Source organism: Fundulus heteroclitus, chromosome 6 (assembly GCF_011125445.2).
Source record: "Fundulus heteroclitus isolate FHET01 chromosome 6, MU-UCD_Fhet_4.1, whole genome shotgun sequence".
In the NCBI taxonomy this organism is placed as follows: Eukaryota; Metazoa; Chordata; class Actinopteri; order Cyprinodontiformes; family Fundulidae; genus Fundulus; species Fundulus heteroclitus.
This window is the reverse complement of record NC_046366.1, coordinates 31,883,552-31,903,228: the sequence shown is the minus strand read 5'-3', so window position 1 is coordinate 31,903,228 and position 19,677 is coordinate 31,883,552. Positions and strand designations below refer to the sequence as shown.

Genomic DNA, 19,677 nt, shown 5'->3' with positions numbered 1-19,677 from the left:
ACCTTCCGGTTTGTTAAATCCTCTTCCCATCCCCAGACGTCCATGGTCCCACATAGCGATTGATTTCGTTACCGGTCTCCCCTTGTCCCAAGGTATGTCAACTATTTTGACGGTAGTTGATCGGTTTTCTAAGTCCTGTCATCTTATTCCCATCCGCAAATTACCCAACGCACTCCAGACAGCTCAGCTTCTTATCAGACATGTGTTCAGACTTCACGGCATCCCTGTTGATATCCTCTCTGACCGGGGTCCTCAGTTTATCTCCCAGGTCTGGCGGCACTTTTGCTCTGCTCTGGGTGCCCGTTATACACTCACCTCTGGATATCATCCTCAGACTAATGGCCAAACTGAACGCATGAACCAGCAACTAGAGACTACTCTCCGCTGCCTTACGTCATCTTCACCCTCCGACTGGAACAAGTTTTTGCCCTGGGTGGAGTATGCCCTTAATTCACACATCACCTCAGCTACTGGACGTTCACCTTTTGAGGTTGCTTTGGGATATCAGCCTCCACTTCTACCCACAGAGGAACTCAGGATTCCCTTCACCTCCGTAAACGACTACATTGCTCGCTGCCAGGACATCTGGAGATCAACCATCACTGCTCTCACTCGCACCGCAGAGCGGAGCAAGAGGTTTGCCGACCAGCACCGCCGACCAGCTCCTCAGTATCGCCCCGGTCAGAAGGTTTGGTTATCTTCCAGAGACGTTTTGTCCAATCCATCCGCTAAGAAGCTTGCTCCCCGGTTCACTGGTCCCTATGAGATAGAGACAGTGATTAACCCGAGCACTGTCCGTTTACGTTTGCCCCCTCACTCCCGAGTACACCCTACTTTTCATGTGTCCCAGATCAAGCCCGTTTTGGACAGCAACTTGTGCCCTCCTTCCGGACCCCCTCCACCCTCCCAGGACAGTCAGAACCCTCGGGTTCTCAGGGTTGTGGATGCCCGTCGGCGAGGTAGGGGTCACCAATACCTCGTCGACTGGGAGGGTTGTAGCTCTGAGGAGCGCTCGTGGGTTTCCGCAGCTACTATCTTGAATAAGGACTTGATTTCAGATTTTTGGGCTACTCAGCCCAGCACCTCTTCGTCTGGGCCGCCAGGAGGCGGCCGTTGAGGGGGGGGGGTAGTGTCAGGATTCTCTGTGCTGCTCTACTCTAACTCTATTCCACAGGTGTGTCTGGTTGGCTGAGGAGGCGTGGCCCACACCTGCAGCTCGTTGCAGGCGGCTTCCTCTGGCTTCTTAAGCAGAGCGCTGACAGATGGAAGACGCCAGAGCCTTAACCAGTCGTGGTACGACGTGGCCTCTGTCCCTACGCTCGAACACCAGCTTGTGAGTTTTTGCTCTTCGTTTTTTGACTAATTTTTGGATCTCTGTTTGCCTCAGATTTTTGTGCTTGGATGCACTCACCCGTCTTGACGTCTCGTTCCGAAGAACAGACCAGCAGAACCGCCTGCTCAGATTTTGCTCTGGCGCTCCCCTCATACTTCCTGGATGTTACCCAGCGAGGCCTGAGTTCCCCTCTCCCGGTTCCTGCTGGTTCTGCATTCACTCTGGTCAATCCATCTGTCAACCGTTGCCGACGAGGTTCGCTCAGGATCCCTCGCCAGTTACATCAGCCGTCCTCAGCCACCAGCCGCCTAACTCCAGCTGAGTAGAATCATAGAGTATTCCCGACGCTACTTCTTCCCGGTTAGGTCCGCCCGGCTAAATGGTAAGCAGCGCACTTCTAGCAATTCCCCTGGTTCAACTTTCAGAGTTTCTGACTTCCTCTTTCTTACAGACTCGCCAGCCTTGACGTTCTGACCCAGCCGACTCACCCGTAGTCCCGTCCTTAGATCTGCCTGTTTCTTAAAATAAACATCTTAAAACTGTGCTTTGCCTCCCGATCGTATCTGCATGTGGGCTCGTCACCTGAAAACCATGACACTGCTAAGTATTAATTCAATTGCTGGTGAAGATTCTCAGTCATCCAGGTCATGGTCATTCCAAAAAAAAGTAAAAAACAGAGCAACTGGACTTGTTTTCCGTAGTTGAAGACGTTTCGCTTCCTCTCCAGGAAGCTTTCTCAATTCAAAAAGTCTGGAGTAATGTGGAGTACCAAGCTTTATACTACTGCCTAACAAAGGCTTGTAATGGCTTAGATAACATGCAAATTCAACCGAAACAGGTCCACCCCTTAGTAATGGGTGACCAAAACATCGTTCCTTTAAGCCAGGCCAACAACAACTACAGAGGAGTGGACCAGTTTCAGTTCAATCTGCTGGCTTAATGGCTTTAACGACTGCTTTTGTATGTAAGATTTCAGAAGGTCTCTAGTTTTGTTTACAGTGATTTTGCAAAAGAAATATATTGGGTGTGCTTTCAATCAAATACTTCAAGTTTTTGTGAAACATTTGGCATTCTAAGTGAAAGAAAACATTTAAATTTGCTTTACGTAGTACAGAAGAAAGCCAGAGGGGGTCGTATTATAAAACATCTGTGGTTCTGGTATTGATATTTCTTTGTATTTTTTTGCTTTATTTTTATTTTTTATTTGGATAAAATGATGATGATGTGTCGGGACTTGAAAGCTTTTCTCACCCTCTTGTGGTTTGTTGACAGCCGGAGTGCTGCTCTTGAGTTTGGTGGAGACTGGTGACAGAATGGGGCTGATGACTGAGGAGGAAGCGGCCAGGCCTGTGGACACACAGAGAGAAAATCACACGACATTAGACTGCATAAAGATTTAGGTCTGTCCTTACAACGTTTTCCATTTAGTCAAAATACCTCAAGTTCATAGAAGCAGAAATAATTTGTCATGGTTTTCCGCCTGACCTTATCAGTGTCTAACATTACTGGAGGAATTTCCTTTTACATCCCAGCACAGCTTAACTCTGAATTTTTTAACACAGAATTTTAAACACTGAATTTTTTTTAGACATTGAATTCCTTACACTGAATTTTTATTTGGTAAAAATTCACCAGCAAAGAATTCAGCTGCAAATGTGTGGACCTTTTGGTGAACTCAAGCCAAAGCAATCTACATTGATAGAGTCAAGAAGCTTCTAGCCAATGAAATAAGCTCATTTGGTCACGTGACACAACAGTTGGGCTCAGCTTTCTTCCTGGCTGAATAGAGCTGAATGAGGAGTTTTTCTACTTAAATTTCTTCTTTTTTTATCCCTTCTCAGATTGACAAGTGCTGCTGGAAGCAACCATTGCTTCTTCTCTATGTTGATGTCTCGCCTTGGAATCTGTTTGTTTGCTTTTGTACGCTGAAGTGAGATAAAAGCTAAACAAAAAAACTGCACCTGAACAGATAATTTTCAGTATGTTTGACTTCCTCTTTTTTTCCCCCATGACTGCATTCCATATAGACAGCATCTTTGTTTAAAACACATTTAAAACTTTGTGATTCAATGACATAAAATGAAAATCTAAGGAAAAAATTGTACAGTCCTGTTGTCTTCTAAAGTAATGCCTGCATATTAATGATGAAAAACCTTATTTATGGCCTTTTTTGTGTTTATTTTAGACCAGATCTGCTGTCTTTTCCTGCTTTTTGGTGTCCCTTCCAAAGCGGCTGGCTTTTGTGCTGACCTTTCTTGACCATTCGCGCAGCGACTGTGTACTGCGTGGAGTCATTGGCCGCCCCTTTGCCTTTCGTCTTCCAGGCATCCTCGCGTGTCGAAATCATCTGCTTCCTCTCTTCAATGGTCATCTGGGCCTCTGTCTCGTCTCCAGCCTTCTGCACAGAAACGAGGAGATTTAAAACGAGAAATCTCATTAGGTCGAAGCGTCAAAGCCTGCACAGAAAGCAATAAACTCCGGCTGCAGGGCACCGATTACCGTTCCAGCTCATTTCCAAGTTGTGCCGCAATTATTTTTCCTATCATCTGCATATAAATCACGTCCATAGAGGGGATCAGAACCTTCATTTACAGCTGCTAACACAATACAACCTTAAAATCTTACATCCTTTCCCACATAACTTCCCCGTATTTAATGTCCCAGCGTTATTATTGATGATGTGACAGCATCAGGTCAAGCAGAGACACACAGATTAGATGCATCCAATCAAGCTAGGCACGCGGGTATTACGGTTTCTTTATCTTTTCCCGAAACATCAGCTCTACGCCGACTTCTACTCATGCCGTCCGGGACCACCGACCCGTCTCAACACTGCAAGGAGAAAGCGTCGCTTTGGCAGGCAGAGAAAGGCGGGAGCTCGGTTCATGCCGTTCCATTACAGCAGCTCACGTGCAAGTCCTTACCTGACCGTGATGGTCAACATACTGGCACTTTTGGCCAAGGGAAATGGGAGGAGAATAGGTGGAGGAGAAGACAGGCTCCTGAGGATGGAGAGATGGCTTGAAAAGAGGATAAAAAAGGAGGAAATGCAAAAAAAAAAAAAAAAAAGCATACAAAAACAAGTATGGACATCGAGAAAGGTTTGATGTAGAGGCGAGGAAGATGAAGTCAGAAACTGGGAGCGTGATGCAAAAAGCTAAAGTTCGGAGTTGGTTTCATTTGCACCAGCTGGGACGTTTGTTCTGCAGCAACGTTTATGCCATCTGTAAATTCTAGCAGCTAAACAATGACTAGTACTTAAAAAACTGGCAAATTAATTCTTTCGGTTTTTGTAAATACTCCTAATTCAAAGGGATGCTGGAAACGTTTCTGGTCTGAAAAATATGTCTTTGCACTTGGCCGGTCCATGAAAGGTGACAGTTTATGAGGGAATGCCTCCACATATTTCTGCGGACGACATGATCCGGGTCATGGTTTTAGCTCTTTGTCTTATCGCTGCCAACCTCCTTTATTTCAGGGTTTAAGTATTTGAACTTTGCTTCTTTTTTTTTTTTAAAGTACTGATCGACTATCTTAGAATCAAAAGGTTTGTTTTTTTGTAGATCAAAACTACATTTGTAGAGTCGAACATGTTTATTGTGGCTATATGTTTTCATTTTTACATCTTAACATTGCCACAGTCATTGTGAAACGTAACGTTTTCCAGCCTGATGTTGAGAAAAGTAAATCTACAAACGCCATAAAACATCTACACCAGATAAACCTGAAAGCTTATACAACGACACATTAAATTACCAGAAGTTTATATATAAAAAAAAACATTATTTCATGTTGTGCATATTGTCATGCCCCACAGCATGATGCTGCCAACATCATGCTTAGCAACTGTTAGAATAACATAGAATAGAAATGTCCTTTGTTGTCCCTCAGTGAGGAAATACAGGCGTACCAGCAGCAAAGTGAAAGTCCAATGGAAGCATGCAGATTGGCACTAAGGTGGAAATATTACAACAATAAATAAAAAAATACCAGACTGTAGGTCTGTAGTGTTCTAAGGTTTGAACGCCTCACTTTGTCTAGTCCAGAAATATCTCTCTTGTCATGGTGAAACTCTTCTCCATAACACATTTGGTGTATCCGTGTAGGCGGCTGCTAATTTCAGTCAAGATTGAAGGTGTCAGATTTTGGGTTTCTTTTTAGTTTGGGCATCTTTGCTGTTGATTCTGCATTTTTTTTTTTTTTTTTCACACACCCGTTGTTAGAGACAGCAGGAAAGGCCAAACAGATTTAGGAGAAACAAAAAGCAGGCCCACACAAACCCTGTGATTGGACAGTGCGGTTACCGCTCAAAGCTGATTGGTTTAGAACTTGTGAGCTGCTGGCAATGAGTCTCACCCAAAGCTGTTCAGAGCCAGGGACAGCGTTCTGGTCCTGAGCGACCTCCCCTTCCTCCTGAGGGGTTAAAACACAGAGAAAGGACTCGGTCAATAGAGGGGGGGGGGGGGGGGGGGCTGTTGTTGCTAAAGAGTTTGCAGCCAAGACAGCAACGGCCTAAACAGGCGGTTTATTCCACCAGAATACTAATCTGAAGCCGGACAGGAGCTCTTTACAGTCTTATAATGACAAGTTTACATCAAGCTTGTGGTTGAAATTCCAGAAATATATCTAAAAGGATATTGTTGAAATATTACTTTTTTACATTTTAGTTTCTATTTAGTTTGTCCTCCTTGAAAACACAGTGTACTTACATCAAAATGTTTTATGGAGATTTTTTTTTCTTGACAGACTGGTTTGATGAAATATGATTTAATATGTCCAACAATAACGTTTTTTATTCTAGACACGATGAAAACACTCTTATGGGTGTGGACGAACCTTGTTCTGGCTGCTCGGCTCCATCTCCCATTGCTGAGGCTGCTGCTGCTGCTCGGCTGATGCCACTTTTACCACTTCCTGTTTCTTGTTGATCCTGTTCCTCCAGTCTTCCTCGCCACTCTTCTTCAACAGAGCCACTCTAGACATCAACACAGGTTCGAAACAAAAGCAGGCTTATAAAAGATGCCGTGCACAACTCCATTTAAAACTACCGGCTAAAGAAATGTAATGTTAACTTGTCTATTTTATACCCAGTGTTTCAGGATTAAGGCCTTTTTCTTTTTTTGCTCTGTCTCCAAAAATAAACAATAATTTCTTAATACAGGACAAAACAGATGTACTCATCAAAAGATACATTTTCCTAAATATTTCTGTGTGAGATGATGCTACTGCAATAAAAGAAGAATTTATCTCACCATATCTTATCATAAAGTTGTAGTGGCTCCTGGGAAAAAAAAGGATTTTTCAAGGAAAAAAAAAATGGGGTCGAGAATTTCGGATTCTCAGCCAACAAACCTGACCTGTATGGAAGGTAAATGAGTTAGAAAGATTCAGCTCAGTTTGTTTACACAGAGCCAATTCACAACACGACGCCTCAAGGCCCTTTAAAAGGAAAAAGTAAACTCAGTTGAACCATACAGACAGATTCCAAGTCAATACACAACAATTGATCCTGGTTATCAGGCCATGCAGTCAAGTTTATTTTATAATTCTTGTTCAATTAAAACGTTTTCTGTCTAAGGAAACCCAGCAGATTGCATCGAGTCATTGACTTGCAGCATTCACTCCTCCTGAGAGATAATGTAGCTACAACACAGGACAGTCGTCTGCATTGTTGATGGCTTTGCAGCAATCCCTCATACTGAGCATGCATGTAGCGACAGTGGAGAGGAAAACTCCCCTTTAACAGGAAGAAACCTCCAGAAGAACCAGGTTCAGTGTGAATGGCCATCTTCCATGACCGACTAGGGGGGAGAGACATAAAAAGAACAAAGAAGCACTGAACCAGGAGTACTTTCTATGTGAGAGAAAAGTAAAAAAGGGAATGGCAGTACTAGCTCCTTCAGTGGCTTGATGCAGGAAACACAGCAAGGAAGATAAACTCTGAGTCAGAGGATAAAAGAGAGAACATGAAGTTAGTGGTAGTTAAAGCTCAGCTAACAGCTGTCTAGGAGAGAGGCAGGGTTTATCAAGGGCCGTGTGTATCATCTATAAATAGCTAATAACGGATGGCTAAAAGTAAAAAAAAGTGTGTTTGCTGCTGTTTGAGGATGAAAGGCCCAGAAATGAGGACATTCTGAGGAATGTGCTACATTTCAGAGGGGATGGTCCGACTGCACAGCTCTCTGCTGGCTGCAAAGAGCAGAAAACCGGTAATGATGATTTATAACGTCTCTTCAAAGAGTTAACAGAGCTGAAAACCTCACTGTGTAAGAAACAGGGAGCTACACTGCAAAAATAGAACTAAAAATAGACATTTTTCTTAAAATGAGAGTATGTTACCTTGATTTGAGCAGGTAAATAAGATTATTTGCCAATGAAATAAGATTTTTGCTCCTAAAATAGGAAAAACTCATCTCCATTTCAAGTGCAGTACATCTAGTTATCTTATTTTAGGGGTAAAAAAAATTCCATTGGCAGATCTTCTTATTTACCTGCTCAAATCAATGGCAAATACACTAATTTCAAGAAAATGTGACTTATTTTTAGTTACCTTTTTGCAGTGTACTTCTGTTTAATTCTTTTAAACACTGAAAATTTTAAAATACCTTGGTTTTTGTTATTTTACTTGCAAAACATTGCGTCAGAGTTCTGTCTTTGGTGGATTTCTTAGTATTTTAAAGGGTAAATTTGGGACTGGATCCAGGATTTATGAATGAACTCTAAGCCCATCCATTCATATCTTTTACATCTAGGCCCGTGCATGCCTTCCACTCAATAATTTACTCAATTACTTTGTCCTTATTCATGCTATCATATGATCTTTGAACGAGGAATAATCTACTTCTTTTTGTCATGATCATGGATTATTTAAACCAATTAAAAATGTACCTGTTTGCTTTTAACTCTTTAATTTTCTCTGTTCCTGGTGGACTTCCTTGTCATCTCTAGACATGATATAAGCTTCTCTTTTTTTTTTTACCATGTGCGTTTGTGGATTTTCGTTCGTTCACAAAGGTGTTTACTGAACCCGGAGGCAATCGTCACTCCTTGTAATGCTATTATTATCAGACCTCGTCACACCGGATTAAGATTACCCTCGGTTGTCCAACAACTTCGCAGCCACTCGCTCACCGTGTCTGGATCCCAACAGAACTGGAAGACCTAATTGCAACGTGAAATCAGCCATAGTCCTGCTTAATTTCTAGTACTCGCCAAATAGCGTAACTTCCACTGCTTTCCTGGCGCCGATATCCCAGCGGTGCAACCAAAAGCATCGCCTCTGGGCTGCATGCGCCTCACAATCTACACGCTGCACCATATAAATGGGAGGCTTCTGCCAAACACCATTAGAGTTTGCCTCTTAAGAGCATCAGCTCATTAGCCTATTGGGGGGACTGTGGCTAAGAGTAGTCGGCTTGCATTTGGTAGGTTGTAAGTTCCATTCCAGCTTTCTTCACTGCCATATGTCGGTGGGCCCCTGATCAAAGCACTTAATCCTAATTTTTCTGCTGATCTGCACATCGGTGTATGAATATGTGTGTGCCGCTCTTGTGCTCGGCAATCCTAACCTGGCACTGTGCTTTGTGCACAGATCTGTGACTGAATGATGACTACCAAATGCAGAATGTGAGGATGTTTCACTGCTCGCTGTGTTCAGAAGCCTGAATTTCATGCAACAACTGTGAGATTATAATATAAATCCTGTAAAATGACATTAGTCTGGCTGCAATCTTAGGGAGTGGTCGCGTCTAATCAGTTAGAAATGCCACTCCGGCTGGGAACCACAGCTCTTTCATTTCAGCTAAATATTGCTTTAATATCCTTTCAACAGATGATTATGTTAGTTAATAAAACTTAGTTTAGAGTTATGTTTGAACCAGACATCTGAAATAGAACAAATAAATTAGGTTAAAATTGTCAAATTCGACCTTGAACAAGGGAAAAAAGCTGCAAATAAAAAGATAAAAATGGTAAATATTAATATTGTGTGTTTATGTTGGATTTCTGCTCATTTTAATGAAAGAGTCTTGTAGTGCATAGTGTCTGCTTTGAAACAAGATATTATTTCAACATACAGCGTGTTTTTTATGTTGTTTTTTGCACACACTAGCTAGATCTAAGGTAATTATTTGTGTATACTTACTAAAAATCATATTATTTATCTATAATATACACATGTTGTCTTCTAACTTGTTTTGCAGAACGTCCAAAAATTTTTTTTGTTTTTTATTGAACGTTTTGCTGTAATCTTTCACTCCTGTGCCCGGTTACACCTGTTATCCCTCACTTCAAATGCCAACAATGAAAATATCAACATACTGTGCAAATAATATGTTTCTATGAGCTTGAGCTGAATTCCTTTTACCTCTCCTTGATGGACATCTGTTTGGTGGACATGCCGTCAGACAGCTGGTCTCCAGGCTCCGTGGGGGACAGCAGGTCTCCAGAATGGACGCTGTTCCTGCTGAGGTCCTCAAGATGCTCTGCGGACTGAGACTTGAGAGCCTGGGGGAAGGAGTGAGGTTTAGGGGGCGTCTGAGGAGGCGCCTGGGGTCTGGCCTGCTGAGGCTGGGGGGCGAGCTGAGGGTAAGGCTTAGGGAGCGGCTGGGTCAGTCCTGGAGGTTTGGGCTGGGTCTGCAGGGGATGGGTGAAAGGTTTGGGATACGTCGGCGGGGGCTGGGAGTAGGGCTGCGGCTGGATGTGTAAGGGGGGTTTGGGGAGGGTCTGAGGGGGCTGGAGGACGTTTTGCTGCTGCTGATGGCCACTTGAAATGTAAGACGCAGTCCGGGATGATACCTTAGCTACAAGCGTCTTCGGCGGGCCCGGATGATCTGGCAGGTCTGAGGGGAAAAGACCAAAATCATGTCTGCAGTTTCTGAAATCACGTTTTCCAATAATTTAACCTGATTATTTTAATACTAGCGCGTCAGAATTTTCTATATTTACCTGGCAGGTAAAACAAAGCTAACAGGACAAAGGAAAAAAGAATCACATCTTTACATGGATCGACAAAATTAGATTTTGGGCCAGCAACATTTTTTTTAAACCGTCACTACCGCAACGTTTAACAAATCAACAAGACTTTTGTGTTTTATTTTTAAATCGTCCTGTTTCCTTGTTTTAAACATGTCTTACGTCTGGTTTCCTGAAGCATCACAGAATATTTTTGAGGTTTGTCTTTGCTTACTGTCTGCTTTCTGTTGATGTTTTTAATTAAATAAAATCTGTTTGAGTCTTTTTAAATGCCGTCTCTGTATTTTTTTGGGTTTTCTTTTTTGCATGTGAAAAAGGTGAAACAGTGTGTTTTACTTATGTTTTTTGGGGCGTTTTCCACATGCATTTATTTGGTTGAATTATGCAGCATTTTAAATGTACACTTTCTATATATTTTTCTCTTTTATGAAGCAAGCTTTCAGCAGACTAGCGTGCAGTGATCTTCAAGTAAATATTGGCATGCTTCAATTTTAGCATCAGTGCAGGATGCAGGCCTATGCCAGCGCTTGTACTATTGTAAAACGACGTTGGCAGTATAATATCTAAGAGGCTATCGCAAGATTTCTTTGAAAAACTATTTTAAGCTACGCATAATTGTGTCATTGCAGAAATGATCAAAAATATGCTTTATTGACAGCATGCAGTAGACAGGAATACAAGTTTAGCTTCTGAAATAGGAAATACTTCAGACAGCAGACGGTGAACTGGGGATTTCTCAGGAAGCTGGATGTCGTACTTTAAAACTTTGTTGCTGTATGAATTTGGACTGTGAGGATTAATGTTTGCACTCAACATTAAAGAATACACAGTCATAGCCAGCATGTTTTAGATATGCTCTCTGCTCACAAACCTACACCAGTTCTTGATAAATGACGACCTGATCTTGTTTTTTCATTTAACTTTATTATTTTGGTGCACAGGTCGTTTTAGAAATTTGAAGTTTAGTACTTTCAACATTTTGATTGTTTCCTACCTGACTTTCTCAGGTAAAAAAAAAATGAGCCATCTGCCAAGCATGCTCATACTAAACAGTTTAACACCAAATTATTAAAAAGGCTTTCCTATAATCTACTCAGAGTCTACAGTCAGGAAAAAGACATAAATATTTTAAGTTTAAATGAAATTACACATGAGATTTGAGTACTTTTATTATTACTTATCATCATATTTTTTTAATATACCAAAAGAAATAAACATGCACAATGGTTAAGCACAAGGGTCAGAGATTGTTTGTCTATACAAAGGTTAGGATGATGTGTAGAGATGAATTAGTGCCATGGGGAACTGACCCAGATGCGTTTTCATTTGATTTTATATGTCGTGCCGTTAATGCTGTTATTCTTTCACAAATATTTTTGCAAAAACTTTGTGCTTTCTGAAAAAAAAAATAATAATTTGTTCAGTTGCTGCGCTTTCTAAAATGTGTTTTTCTTGTCCTGTTCTTGCCATGTTCAAACACCTTGATTTCCATTCTTTGTTGTTGCTTTGTGCGATTATTTTTTATTTTTTTTGTTATTATGTTGTAATTGAATTTTCTAAAACATTGCAAAAACTTTCTACAAATGTATTTAATTTTCCTGTTTTGATAATCAGCGTTAATAGGGACATATATTCACAGTCTCTCCTGCTTTTATTGCTGAATAACGCCAGGTAGCACCTGACAGTAGTAACCAGCTCAGTGGCTTAAGGAGAAATGCTTTCTATGAATAAAGTGGTTGTTTCATCAGCTGTAAGTGTATTAATCACCCTGTGGGGGAACCATATTAATAAAATGTATTAAATGTCTTAGTCAGTGGTGGTTCTAGACCAAATTTACCAGGGGGGCCAAGGTGGGGCCAGTGTTTTTTTTCACAGGGGCACAAAAAAGAATGAAATCATAAAACAGGGCAATATTTAATCACTTAATAATATGAAGTGAGACACTTGGGGCTCTGGTACTGCAGGTTTCAGATCCCTGATCTAGCAGATGAAAACTGTGATCCCAGCTCAATACGGCTGAAGCTAAAAGTAAAACACCTTGATTTTTAAACCCTTGTTAGGGTGAAATTGTAAAGGTAAAAAGAATAAAATTGGTCAAAGTGACAAATCAGGCGTGTTTTCTTCACCAATGCATATAATTGTAAGAAGTTTATTTAATGTTATGTCTTTAGTACAGGGGCCAGGACCATTTCTACAGGGGCACTGGCCCCTGTGGGCCCCTGTCTAGAGCCGCCCCTGGTGTTAGTTATTAGGATTATATGCTTTTCTTGTTTTTTTGTTTTTTTTTGTTAGTCGTATTATGTGAGCTAAAAGGTTCGTGGTGTCTGTACGGTAAATAACTGGAAGTTGTTCTAACCGCCTGACAGGCCACTTATAAAGACTGAGTCATGCAGAACTAACAGACTGTAGCCCCCAGACCTGACTTTGCTTACTACCCGCTTTATTTAAGGGCACAAGTGCTGCCCTGACATCTTTTTTTTTCTGCTGCGCGTGCGTTGGAGAATACACCGAGCTCCATTAGCAGATAAAAACAGGTCAGGTCCATTTTGCTGTAGCGTGTGTCTATAATGTAACCCAGAGGCGTAAAGTGGTGCAGAGGGGAGCAACGGCTCCTTCAGTGGGTCACGACAGTGCTGGGAACACAGTTTCATCCCAAATGTGCCGGTCTGCTATTAGGGCAGGGCTTCCTCTTCCCAGACAAAGAGCTTGACGAGGTACATTCATGGCAAAAAGAAAAGAAAAAAAAATATATATATATATATGCTAATGAGATGCAGCCTGAAACGGCCTCTCTGCATCGGCCAAATCAAACACTCCCCAGCTGGGAGGTGTGTGTGTGTGTGTGTGTGTGTGTGTGTGTGTGTGTGTGTGTGTGTGTGTGTGTGTGTGTGTGTGTGTGTGTGTGTGTGTGTGTGTGTGTGTGTGTGTGACCGGCACAAAGCAGCCATGCGTGGGAGCACGCTACAGAAGACAATGAGGATAATGGGAGCAGAGACACAATTTGGTGTGCATTTCTCCTCCTTTTTTTTTTGTTTCTTTGTTTCTTTCGTCCTCTCGTCTTCCTCTCTCGTCTCTAACCTTACAGATTTATCTTTAACCCTTTATTCTTCTTCACATCTTTTCTATGTCAGTCACAGACACCACTTACCTGAGACGCCTCCCTGGCTTTCCCTCAGCTCCTGTGAGGAAGAGCTGTAAGCTGCGGCAGCATCCCTCGCCTGTCCTCCTTTTCCTCTTCCTCTCTCCCCACCCTCCTGGGAGTCTGCGGCTCTCCTGCTGGCCAGAGGCTCCTGCTCACCCCGCCACAAAGAGGGCTCGGCAGACTGCTTGGGATGCTGCAGCTGGTCCCCTCTGTCCCTGTCAGAGGAGTGCAGCTTCTTCTTCTGAATGCTGTCTTCTCTGGCTCCTCCCTGCTCTCTCCCTCCAGCTCTCTCCTCCTCTTCTTGCCTCCCTCTCCGGCCCTCCGCCGGCGCCTCCCTCTGCTGTCTGTGACCCACTGAGGATGAGGGGACGGCAGGAGGGGCTCCAGCTTTCTCTGGGCTGTCAGGAAGGAGGGGGGAGGAATCAGGCTCCCCCTCATTGTGGCCCTGGTGCCCTCTCTTGGTGAGGGAGAAGTACCGCGGCGCCCTCTCCTGGTGGAGGCTGGTGGTGCTGGGGCCCTGTTGTTGGGCAGGGATGTACGGGACGGCAGTGGATTTCTCAGGATGGAGGCCGTCCCCGCTGCTATGTGGGGCCACAGTCACTGTGGTGACGGAGGCTTGGGAAGCGACGGCTGCCACAGATCGAACCAGGGAGACCGACAGCGGCTCCAGCTTGATTTCACCTCCACTTTTCACCTGAAAAGGCAGCGGAGGAAGCAAAGTGTGACCTTTGAAGAACACAGCGGGAATATCATTTGCATCGTGACGCCAGATATTTGCATAGTTGGTTAAAGAGACACCTAACATTTTCACCGGCTGTCATTAAATCAAACAAAGCTTTTGTCTGTCTTAAATTGGTTAGGATTATCAAAATATATATATATATATATTTTTTTTAGTTTAGTTTCATCAGAAACAAAGGACACATTTCAAAAAAATCAATGTAGTACCCATTGAGTGCATTTGAAGACTGTAATCTGGCTCTGTTTTTTGCTTTAAAAGGTGACATATAATGTTTTTCAGTTCTTCCTTTTCATATTTAAATAATTCAGTTGTGGACTATATGAAGTGGAAAATGGACGTAGGCTGATTGTGGATTAAAAAAAACGTTAAAAAAAAGCACTTTACGTGTTTAGTACAGTGTATCGTTGGCACATGTTGACATATCGGCTAACAACAGGTATAAGAAATCCACGATCAACACTACTTCAGATCATCATTGAATTAAACTTTAAAAAATTGCACTAAAGTTTAAGGAAACTGTAGTAAGCGACCTGGATTTAGTTTTAGAATCTAATTGGTTTATTGATCACCTGACATGTAAAACAATTGCATTTATCTTTGCACGATTTTTTTTTTTACTTCCATCCAAACTAATTTTGAATAATAATTGAATGAAGAAGCAAAGATTCAGATCATTAACTCTGTTAAGAGCAGCAACGCTTTGGTCTGAATTCCTCGTTAATTTACCCCCACGCTCCTCCTTTTTACCCCTGGTCTGGGTCTGCGTCTGAGAGCAACTCATTTTGTTTCCGTCTCTTTAAATCTAAAGGAGGCCCTTTGCACCCCCCCCCCCCTCCAGGTCGCAGGGTGTTCCACTCCGCCCCCTACGGCCATTTTTGCAGTATGCTGGGGGACGTGTAATGAAAAACCAATGGAGCTCAGACTACAAAATCACAGCTAGAAATAAATTTAAAAAAATGGTGGATTTGCGATATTGCTGAACTGGAAATCCATGACCTTGTTTAGTAGCTCCGCAGTCAATACTGTGATGTGATTGCTTTAAAAAAATTAAATTTAAAACAGAGAAAACTGAAGGGCTTGAAAAATATGACCCCCAAAAAGAATATAAAGATATCTACGCAACACCTGGATAAAGAATATTCAAATCTTCTGCTCTCCTGGTGACCCCAAGTACACAACAAAATGTATTTAAGTGCTAAAAAAGTGGATTTTGCACTATATGTCCTCTTTAAGGGAGATGACGTCTTCCCATCTTATTGATCTTTCAGTCCATGCAAATCCCATCATTTTCAAAGTTGGGTGTAGATATAAATATCTCAGCTGATTTCTTTTAACCTCCATTTAACCTAAAAAAAAAGAACATTCACAAACACTTATAAAACTATGACATGTTCATCTGGGTTTCCCCGAACAATTTAAAGGCAGCGTCATCCGATTGTATGTAAACATTTGACTTTGAAGAAAAGAGAGAAAGAAAAATGCTTAAATTTTAATAGCTGGAAATAATTTTGCTAATCCTAACTGACCTAAAATAAGAACCGTTTCTGGTCTGGTCTGTATAATGAAGCTCTGCATGCTTAGGTGGCACTTTTACAGGACAGCAGCTTTTCCAAATCAAGTTAAATCTGTGCCTGCACACGGCTGAAAAAAGCATTGCATCAGGCTCCACATCAGCAAATGCCAATTCCCAAATTACTTGGATCGGCGTCGGGTGCAAAACACGCCGATCCTGGATACTATAAACAAACAAACAAATAAAACTGGCTTAATTCTTGACGTCTTTCCCACATTCAAGCATCCCATACTTGCTTTGCGACGAACAAGTATGTCTGGGAGGCAGCTGCGGTTGAAAGCAACACAGCCAGACAACGTCCTTACATGCTGCACGCGACGCTTAACGTTTGCTCACGTCAAAGCCACTAGCACAAACACGGCTCACGAGCGGCACCGACCGGATCGACACGAAGCCGGGACCAGACACGGACGGCGGAGGGTCTTACGTGTTCTCCCCGAGGGGCGTCTAAGTCCCTGTTACACGCCGCAGAGCTTAGAGTTTCCTGTGTGGACACCAGTTATTGATCATGACTCACTGTTGACAACACCATGAAGACATACTGTGTTTTTTTTTTTTTTTTTTTCCAAGCATCCTGTCTCTGTTTCTCTTGGTTTTATAGATCACACACCTTTCAACAATCAAGGTGCATCGGTCAGAGGCGAACTGGCGAATTTAAGTGATTTTAGAACAAGAAAATTCAAGTAAACGTTTTTATCTCACACCGTAGAGAACAGTTCCCCAAACTAATCATAAAATTTTCCCTCTTTCCAACAGCGATTGATAAGATAAAATAAGATAAGATAAGATAAGATAAGATAAAATAAGATAGTCTTTATTGATCTCACAATGGAGAAATTCACTTGCCACATCGGCTCATACAAGAAGGTGCAGAGTAGGAAAGGTGCATTCAGTTATATACAGTGAATCTTCATATATACAATGGATAAAAAAAAAATACAAAAAAAAGAAATAGGAATGGGCATATGATGTCTTATTTACATTCATAGTGGTCTATATATATATATATAAACATATATATATACTTATATATATATATATACACACGCCTACATACATACGTACCTACGCGTATATACATTGTATACATTTGTACATACATACATACATACATGTGTACATATGTTCAGGTGTTGATAGCAGCAGAGGTCACTACATCAGGATTATTGCACGGGTTGTAGTACAGTGTATTAATTAGATTATTGCACAATAGTTATTGCACATTAATAAGATTGGATTGCACACCCAGATGTGATGGAAAACATCCTGATCTTTGGCATAAAACTATTGTAATCAACACTTTAAAACCGTGAATGTATATAAGACATCCTCTGCCTTATTTCTATTTTGTATTTTTATTCTTTTTTTTTTTTTTATCTACTTCTTTTTTTGATCCACTGTATAAATGAGGACACACTGTATATACCTGATGCACCTTGTCCTACTTTTGGCACCTTCTTCTGATTATTGATTAATGAGCCGATGTGACATGTGAATTTCTCCAATGTGAGATCAATAAAGCCTATCTTATCTTATCTTATCTTATCTTATCTTATCTTATCTTATCTTATCTTATCTTATCTTACCTGCTCCACCTCTCCCTGGGTGATGGGTTGGGTCTGGAAGCGGGCGTTGGCTCTGCGCTGGCGGGTGTCCCCTCGAGCAACCTCTGCTGTTTTCTCTGTGGGCTGGGCTAGGCGGTTGAACAGAGCCATTTTCTCAGACAGACTGAGCGTTGAAAAGTCTGGCTCCTCGGGGAAAGCCTGGTGGCCATCTTTATCAGCTTGACTCTCTTTCTGGGGACGCTGGGTTTCTGCCTCCTGCTCCTGGGCTGTTGAGTTTGGCTGGGAAGAGGCCTGAACGCTGTGGACGTGACAATAGCATTTTAAGTAGCTGAAATATGGATGTGAGTCATTCAGTTCAATTCAATTCAATTCAATTTTATTTATATAGCGCCAAATCATGAAACATGTCATCTCAAGGCACTTTACAAAGTCAAATTCAATCATATTATACAGATTGGGTCAGATTATACAGATTGGTCAAAAATTTCCTATATAAGGAAACCAGTTGATTGCATCAAAGTCCCAACAAGCAGCATTCACTCCTGGGGAAGAATAGAGCAACAGGGAGAGTCGTCTGCATTGTACATTGCTTTGCTGCAATCCCTCATACTGAGCAAGCATGAAGCGACAGTGGGAAGAAAAACTCCCCAAAAAATCCCCATTAAAAATAAATTATCTAAAGTTGCACAAGTTCATTTCTAAGAGTAATATGAATTGCCTTGTACGTACGTTTATGTCACTAGGTGTATATACGGTAGAATGTAAAAGAGTGAAGCTAAATGTGTAGCCATCAATACGCAATTTTACAAACTAAGCAACGCAGATTGTTAAATTTCTAATAGGATTCATCCCTAAACACAAAAGCCACAAACGTGCGTGCCAAACCGGATGGTTCCAATTGGTTGACATTACAAGACACTGCAACAGAGGCGTAAGTAGATCAGAGGACGTATAAAAGATTATCATATAATGCACCGGGAGGTCTGCACTGGGCTACAGTAATCCCTCTGCAGTGCTGAGTAAAAGTTGCTAAACAAACCACAAGACACATGAACCCAGGGCACATTCAGGGGTTTTAAAAAGCTCAACCTTTGCCCTTTACATCAGGTGTGTGACATGTAGGGCTGGGCGACATGGAGCCAAAACAATATCTCGATATTTTTAGGCGGCATGCCGATATACAATATTTATCTCGGCATGTTTTTCTTTTCGTAAAGTTATTTTTAAAAGGCATCTCTGAATCGTCACCCAAATATCTCACAGGTACATTTTTTAACAAACAGCCTCGTAGATAAAGATGAGACCTCAAAAGTATAATTTAAATTCAACAAAGACCATCTCGATGTAGACAATATAGTCTCATCTTATATCTCTTTTGCAAAAATCTCGATATCTTTAAAATCTCGATATATTGCCCAGCCCTAGTGCATATGAAAAACTCTGCAACATTCAGACCTTGTCCATGGCAAGGATCTACTGCATAAAACATTGACAGTCTTTGCCCTACAGGCAGCAGCACAGCTGAGAATCAGTAAGTGACCATAGAGAGCTAAATGTGCATCGTCTTCACGCAGCCAGGAGAGGGAGGCGAAGACTCACAGCTTGCTGCAGAAAACTATTTAAATTTTCCTGTGTGTGCAGGATAAACATAGGGCTAAAACTTAATTAGCCAAGAAAGTAATTTAGGTGTGTTGGACTGAATTTCATAAATGTAATCACAGTTAAAAAAAAGGCGGCATGAAATAACATTAAAGTTTGATATATATCAATGCTTTTTATTGCCAAGTGAATCTGCTAAAGAGATTAATCATCCTTTTAAACGTTTGTGGCTTCATTATATCTAGAGCTGCACTGAAAACCTACATATTACATCTCAGTTTGAGAATGTTATTTTTTTTTCTGAATCTGATTCCTCCCTCCTATGGAAAGATGTTGCTGCTGAAGAATTTCAATATTTTTCTCAATCTCGTTGATCGTTTCTACTTCTGCTTTGTTAGTGGCTGAAAATGGGACGGCTGCAAGTTGATGCACAAAAAGGTGCAAATTCCTGGCATCTGCTGGGCTTCACAGCCGCGTTTCCATGATTCAGCATGTGATTAGAGCAGAAAGAAAGAAAGAAAGAAAGAAAGAAAGAAAGAAAGAAAGAAAGAAAGAAAGAAAGAAAGAAAGAAAGAAAGAAAGAACAAAATAATAGAGCTATTGCATTGCTTTGTGAATCTGGTGATGATTGAATTTGACAAAAGAAGCAGCTGAAAAAAGTGATGTTTCAAAAAGAAACGCATTTAAATTGTTTTTAACTAGATCCAACAGATTTCTAATGTTTAGTTAACAACACATTTTGAAAAGGTA

General features: G+C 41.5%; 1 protein-coding gene across 10 annotated transcripts in view; it reads right to left on the bottom strand.

Annotated features, from left to right (window-relative positions):
* Positions 1-19,677, bottom strand: part of svilb (supervillin b) — a 91,255-nt gene that overhangs the window by 26,374 nt on the left and 45,204 nt on the right. For 6 of the 10 annotated variants that reach the window (XM_036138608.1, XM_036138604.1, XM_036138605.1 and 3 more), the window contains 9 exons: positions 17,350-17,626; positions 16,191-16,247; positions 13,455-14,142; positions 9,699-10,173; positions 6,170-6,308; positions 5,690-5,746; positions 4,258-4,335; positions 3,584-3,731; positions 2,585-2,680 (listed from right to left, as the gene is read on the bottom strand). In XM_036138608.1, the coding sequence (XP_035994501.1) occupies positions 2,585-2,680; positions 3,584-3,731; positions 4,258-4,335; positions 5,690-5,746; positions 6,170-6,308; positions 9,699-10,173; positions 13,455-14,142; positions 16,191-16,247; positions 17,350-17,626 (2,015 nt within the window). The remainder of the gene's footprint in view (positions 1-2,584; positions 2,681-3,583; positions 3,732-4,257; positions 4,336-5,689; positions 5,747-6,169; positions 6,309-9,698; positions 10,174-13,454; positions 14,143-16,190; positions 16,248-17,349; positions 17,627-19,677) is intronic. The other 4 variants (XM_036138600.1, XM_036138606.1, XM_036138607.1 and 1 more) reach the window with 4 other exon arrangements.